At 35.2% G+C, this 6,799-nt stretch overlaps 1 protein-coding gene across 1 annotated transcript in view; it reads left to right on the top strand.

The window, feature by feature from the left end:
- Window positions 1-1,244: 1,244 nt before the first annotated feature.
- The window catches only part of LOC104080646 (TBC1 domain family member 5-like), a gene marked incomplete at its 3' end in the record, with an annotated part of 69,218 nt that continues 63,663 nt past the window's right edge, over window positions 1,245-6,799 (top strand). Inside the window, exon 1 of the mRNA XM_009583120.1 lies at window positions 1,245-1,374. Within this exon, the coding sequence (XP_009581415.1) occupies window positions 1,275-1,374 (100 nt within the window). The remainder of the gene's footprint in view (window positions 1,375-6,799) is intronic.

The following is a 6,799-nucleotide window of genomic DNA, read 5'->3' as shown; positions in this document are numbered from 1 at the left end:
GCCATGCCGTGTAAGAACCAAAGGAAAAGTGTAATTGAAGCGATTTTCAAATCAATTATATACCAATCCTGAAAGTGTAGGTGCATACCTCTTTGTGTTTGTCGTCGTGTATTTCTTTTTAAATATAGTTTTCTTGGAGTTAGAAAGTTATGGTACTTGTAAACTAAGCAGTTACAGTAAGTGATATTTAAAATTCAGCTGGCAGTTGTAGGTGGCTACTTAGTGTGCTTGGGCAAATCAAACCTATTTGGCTGGCATAGTTCTTTTGTGTTGCAAGTTAATAAATTGCTGTACGGTGACCAAAATGCAGTCTTGACAAATGTACTCTTGCGCTGTTAATGCACTGGAAAGGTCGTTTTTCCTTCTTACTGCTCTGACCGTAGCACCGCCTGCTTTTCACCCTTTTATTGGCATCCTCCTATTTGTTGCAGCTAATATTAGCTTCCAACACTCCTTACGTGAACGTCTAACATAGTTCTTGTTCACTTACGTGGTAGTGATGTGAATGCCATTCAGCAGCCTGTGATGATGAACCCGCGTCGCCTACTTCCTGGGTTTCCGGTTTCGTGCTCTTGCCCTTCATTTTTGGAAGAACTTCTTTGTAAATATTCACTAGCTAGCTGATTATGTTTCTTCAAGTGCTTCCTTAACACCCGTCTTTCTAGAAAGCTAATATAAACCTTGATAACACCGAAATCAGCCATCATACCAGTCAGTATTCTCTCATTCTCTCTTTTTGCATGTGTTTGCGTCCCTCTCTGTTATCTTATACTTGACCTATGATTTCTGAAAAAGAAGTGATTAAAAGGAGGTTTTTCTAGGATAAGAGGTCCTGAGTCCAGAAGAGTGTTGATGATGGGTCTCACCTCAGCTTTGCCCTATAATCTTCATCATCCCCAAGGACTAGCATCAGTTCTCCCTGGAATCAGACTAAAAGATGAGTTGGGGAAGCTAGAAAAAGGAAGGAAGGAGGCTCCTGCCCCACTTTACAGTCTGTCGAAACCACATTTAGACTTTTACTTGCAGTATGATAGTTGGAGGTACTATAACAATTCTTTTGGACTCCAAATAATAAAACATTTGAATGGAAACACTGTTGTTCTGCTATTAGACATCTAATGGTAATGTTACACCTGGAAAATAAGGAAAGGTTTTAAGCGTTTTTGCTGTTGACTTGTGTGATTGAAAAATAGCTAAAGAAACACTGAAGTGTTTGTTGCTCTGTTTTTTTCCTCCAGATAAATACCCTTCAGTTGGAATTTACTGTTGCCAATATGTATCATTCTGTGTCTGAAACCAGTCACCCTTTGCAAACAGAGGAACAAGAAATAGGCATCGATCCCTTGCAGAGTTATTTGAACAAGCCAGGGGAAGGTGAGTTTTGTATTTCTGTACTTTTTTGACTTTATACCTAGAAACCTTATATAAGTGTGTCACGATAACTGTAAGTGTCATAATTTGTTTAATTCTCTCAATGAAGTTGAACAGGGCAACTTAAAGAACATTTCACAGAGTATGTGTAGAACACACTGACACTAATGAAAACCATGAAAAGTCAACTTTCAATTACAGACAGAAACATTAGCCAAATGTTTAATGCGCTGTCATCCTTTTTTAATCATAAACCAAACACTGACTTCAGCATAAGAATATTGAAGTGCAGCATGGCTTTGTGTTACTTTCTCAAGCATGGGCTTTTACACTGCTTTGGTTTTAGGGTTTTTTTCTGTTTTCCTTTTTTTTTTTTAAATTCTGCAGTAAAGTTCAGTATGTTGTTTTGGATGAGATTATGCAAATAAAAAGGCTGATTTTCCTTTTTTTTTGACTCAGCACCTATATTCTTATTTGAAAAAAAACCTGGAAGTTGAGGTAGAATGAACAGGCTCTAAAGGTAGACATTACAATGTAACCTGAAGTAAATTAATTAAATGCAGTATTTGGAAGACTCTAATGAACAGTGAGAACAAACTGCTTGCATAATGCAATGCATGTCTGTGTTGCTTGTCTTTTCTACTTATTTGCTAGTAGTGACAGTGTAGTTGGTTCGAAGAAAGTGATAAGCTTAACGAGAAAGCTCGTCCTTGTCATGAAAACATTCCTCAAGTACTCAGTTATACACAGTGGCACCTTAACTACCTGTAATTTTCCAGTCAATGAACACATGTACCAGGAGGGCAAAATAAAAAATTTATTTTAAATTACAGAGTTGAAACAACTTTGTCACATTTCCTAAGCCCCTCACCCAGATCAACTACTCTGTGTGGGTGTATCTGTCTATAAATCTTCTGTTTATTAGTGCTTATTAAAAAAGCTATGTCAAGTTTTGCTTAGTCAGGTTTATTACTTCAGTTTATAAGAAGCTGACGTTTTTGCTTTAAAATATATTAGTAAAACTTCATTGTCCCTTTGAGCTAATTTTTTTTCATTTTTTCTTCATTGGTTTATAAAGCTTTTTCAATGTTCGAAAATGAGAATGAACATCTAGGGGGAAGTATTTTAAAACCTGACGATTAAATGAAATAGATTTTCTAGGTCAGTGTTCCTCCTCTATTATATTTGACATCTTAACAATATGGAGCCATTTTAGTGTGAAAAACGAAATGCATTTTTTTACATATTTTTAGAAACTTGAAAATAATCTTTTTCAATAACCTAAAATAATAACCGTTTTCCAGAGGAAATACAGTTTGCTTGTAGTCTTCCCCAATCAAGAAAAAGATAAGCATTTTCTTCTGATTTTTTTCTTTAAAAAAATACTGGTAATTGTCTCAACTCTGTTTCAAGAAAAAACAAGATTTTTACCCTGTTAAAAAAGAACACTGTAAATTAATTTTAGCCTTTATTGTGCCCAGAAGCGATTAGTTACCTTGACTGAAAAGGTTTCTCATTTTTATCCCAACCTTAACATTTCTATGACATACAAAGTTATTAGTATTGAATTGATGTTTAAAAGTGCCATTAATTCATTTACCCCAAATGTTCATTAACAATGTAAATGTATGCTGATGTTCTATGAGACAAGGAAGTGACTAATGACTCTTCGCACTAACAACACTTAAAATGAATAGAAACTTTAGATAGCTAATCTTGAAGTAATCAAGACCCTCATTCAGCTTGGCATCTCTGTATGCTCTAAAACAGCTGTCAACTGTTAAAAATATATACACAACACACACATACGCACATGCGAAGATAAAGATATGTAAATACATGGTTCCCCGAGTCATAAAGGTTACCAACTATGGTACATTTTTTATGTTCTATCTATGTAAATATTTTATATAAAGCATCCATTTCATCTTCATAGGTTTTTTTACTGTGAAACACATACTGCATTTTAAGTTGAAACTTTATATATCCAAAATAAGTCTTTGAAGTTTTAATATTTCATTTTTTAAAAAGCATATGCTTAGATGGTGTTAGGTTTTTGGGCATCAAAGTATACAGTCATTCCCGTCCATGCAGTCTGTCCATCATTGTCTTTACAGAAGTATTTCAAGGCAAGGTTTTTCAACTCGGCCTCAAGTTTCAGGCATGATACAGAATCACTTGGTAAAAATCTGTATCTTCAAGTCTTCTGTATCATGTATTATAGAAATTTGCAAGAGAGGTGGCCCATCAGTCGGAGGTGTTCTATACAATATTGGGGAATATCAGGACATCTGAATTGTTTTTGAAGCTGTGCTGAATACTTAAGGAATTACCTTGGAGGCAAAGTGATAAAGTCTTCACTGAGATGAGGTAATAAAAATAAAGTGACTGATAAGGATGCTGAAAATAAATATTTAATCCTAGAACTAGTCAGATTTGTTAATCTACATGAAGTACTGTATTTTTAGTATGTGCAACTGATACCAAAACTTGATGGAGAACCAGGAGATGTCATGTCCAGCTGGAGTTTTGAAATTCTCTCATAAGGCATTTCCATAAAATGAAAGAAATTTCAGAAATACGTGGATTGCTGTTAAGTATAGCTGGTTGAAAAATTGCATGCATAGACTACTTTTTGTTCATTTGCTGTCAGCTTGGAAGGATATATTGGATGGGATTCCAGAAATATGTTGATTAAGTCTAGTAGTACTCAGTGCTTTTATTAAAATCTCAGTGAAAGTATAGGGAGAAAACATGGTTTATTTGGGACAGAGTTGTTAGCACAATGGAGGGCAGACATACAATTCAAAATATTCTTGAGAGTTTGGAGAAGTGGCCTGAGAAGAATAAGACATGGTTCACTAGGAACAGCTGCGAGGTTTAATGTTGCAAATGCTAGGCAGAAGACAATTACCTAGCTGAACAAATAAAAATAGAGCATAACAGATGAGGTAAGTGTCATTTGGAGAAAGATCTGGGCGTTCATAGCACTCCAAATTTTGTGTAACTGAGGAACTTTGAATCTTGAGTTACGATGACTCATAAGAATGTGCTTGTTTGCAAGTTTACAAAATTCAGGATAGGCTGTTAACTAATTGACAGTCAAGATCTTTTTTCTATCCCTTTAAAATATTCCAAAAAAAGCCAGATAAGGTAATATTTCAGTCTTTTTCTGATGGTTGATTTGGCCTATGTTATTTTCCTTGTGTCTGATTTTTTTTTCAAAATAGAAAAATGTGCATTGCATATATGCACTCATATTTGCTTTTTTAAATAGCATTTTTAATAGTTGGTAAGAAATTTGTGGCAGTGATTCTCACTTTTGCAATCTGATACTTCAAATGGAAGATTTTACTACTTTTAAAAAATTTTAATTTTGGATTATACCTTTTAGATCTGGTTGTATTTTAATTTACATGTATGTATGTATATGTGCATTGTTGTGTTTTCTTTTGACTGTAGTAAGTTGATGGTATCTTGCTACATTTTCTGTTCTAAAGATCTTCATGATATTGTTCATTTTATTCTAACAATATTTTTGAATTGTTCCCTCTGAAATGGGGATCTTTATCAGAGAAACTGATGAATCTTATCTTTTTTGTCTCCAGCAGAAACTTTATAAACCCTGAGTATATGAAGAGACATTTCAGAAACTTTGCTCTTCTACCTTCTCACTGTGTATTGCATCTGACAAACTATTTTGTTCATTTCCAAATGCTTGAAGTTTATATTACATTGAAACGGGATAACTAGGTTAACTGTTTCTGAGCTGCTGTAAATTTTTAGTCTAAGTTATAGCATTCACCACATTCTGACACAAGTTTTGAAGAGCATAGTAGGTAGTATTCCCATTTCATTGATGTAATGAGAAAGTTGATCCTCTAAGGACAGACTGGAACAATGCATTTAATACTCTTCAATTTAATTTGCTCAATATCACAATTAATACAATTAAGGTCACTTGAAATGAAACTATTAACGAATTGGGTAATTTACTTTAACAATGTCAGTGTGTTCTCACAATTACATTTGCCTTAATTAGTGTACAAGCTATTATTTAATAGCATACTTCACATAGAAAAATGTAATGTGTTCTTTGTTCTTAATAGAAGAAAAGGGGAAACCTTTAATGGGACTGAGTGTTTTGGATTTGGAGTTTGGGAGGGTATATTTCATGTCTAAAGGCTATAGTTGGAAAGGAAAAGGCTGATGTAGCTGGAAGGACAAAGATAACTACCGGAGTGTGTGACTGAAATTAATCCAGTCGAGATAGATCAGTTGTCCATCTTATACTTACTTACCATTGCATCCCTCCTGATTCTCAAGGCTGCCATGAAGAAATATGAGAGATGGTAAGAGAACATTCGTATTGCCATTTTGACCACATTCTGTGTGTTTCCGTTGCTCATCTTTGAAGAATTTTGCTGTTTCTGGTATTAACCTCATAACCCTGATCACTAGAAAATATTACCATGTAGAACTACACCTTACATGGAGTTTGAAATACCTGGTTTATATCAGTGTTTTACAGAAAACATGTAGAAAACAGAGGGGAATGAATTAATAAAGTAAATGCCACCTTCTCTGGACCTAACAGAACCCACGTGCTATCAAATAATTTCCCCAAATCTTAAGTGTAATTCACATGGGACTGTTCTGGTCTTGGATACATCCTTTCACACTCATTCCAGGGTTAAGTGAATTTTTGCTGTCAGAAAATTGTGTTATCTCCTAATCAGTCAGTAGCTATTCAATGTTACGAGTTGGGGTTTGTTGCCCTTACAACACCTTTCAGTCAGGGAGACAATGCTAATGCAGATTGCCCTGTATGGCGTTCATCTATCTCTGTTTTTAGAGATCATTTCCATGATTACATTTAAAAGAAACAACCACAGAGGTCTAGACTTCTCTGTGTGAGAAGTACATTCCTAGGTAAAAGCAACTGAGAATGCAAATGTGAGTTTTGAAACCTTATTATTTTCATATCAAATATTTTTCGATTGTATATTGTATGATGTCATGTAATGTGTGTTCGTTCATCTTCTCTCCAGGGAGGAACATGTATATGAAGTATAGCATTGCGTTAAGAGTGCTTTTAAATGTGCGTGCTACTTTGTGTTTTCATTAAAAAGAGAAGATTGGAACAGAGAAGCTCCTTGCATTTTACTGGGAGCAGGAGATGCTGAGGGTTGTGATTGGTTTTAACGCCTTTGGGATATCATGCTATGGTTTGCACCAGGCCCTGAGAATGCCCTGTGTCCTTCATTGGCAAGTTTTTCCCTTCAGGCAGAAAGCTTCAGTGTGCCCCACCAGCACAGTTGTTGCTAGTGATCCTCCTTCAAAATCCTTGTGCTTCTCCTCCTGCGCTTGGCTTTTCCATTAAAGACACAGGTATGCTAGAGGAGAAAGAGCTGTCTTCAGTCTGGTT

This window comes from Fulmarus glacialis, unplaced genomic scaffold (genome assembly GCF_000690835.1).
Source record: "Fulmarus glacialis isolate BGI_N327 unplaced genomic scaffold, ASM69083v1 scaffold2278, whole genome shotgun sequence".
Classification (NCBI taxonomy): Eukaryota; Metazoa; Chordata; class Aves; order Procellariiformes; family Procellariidae; genus Fulmarus; species Fulmarus glacialis.
Note: the sequence above shows the minus strand (reverse complement) of the source record. Positions and strands in the feature narration are given on the sequence as shown.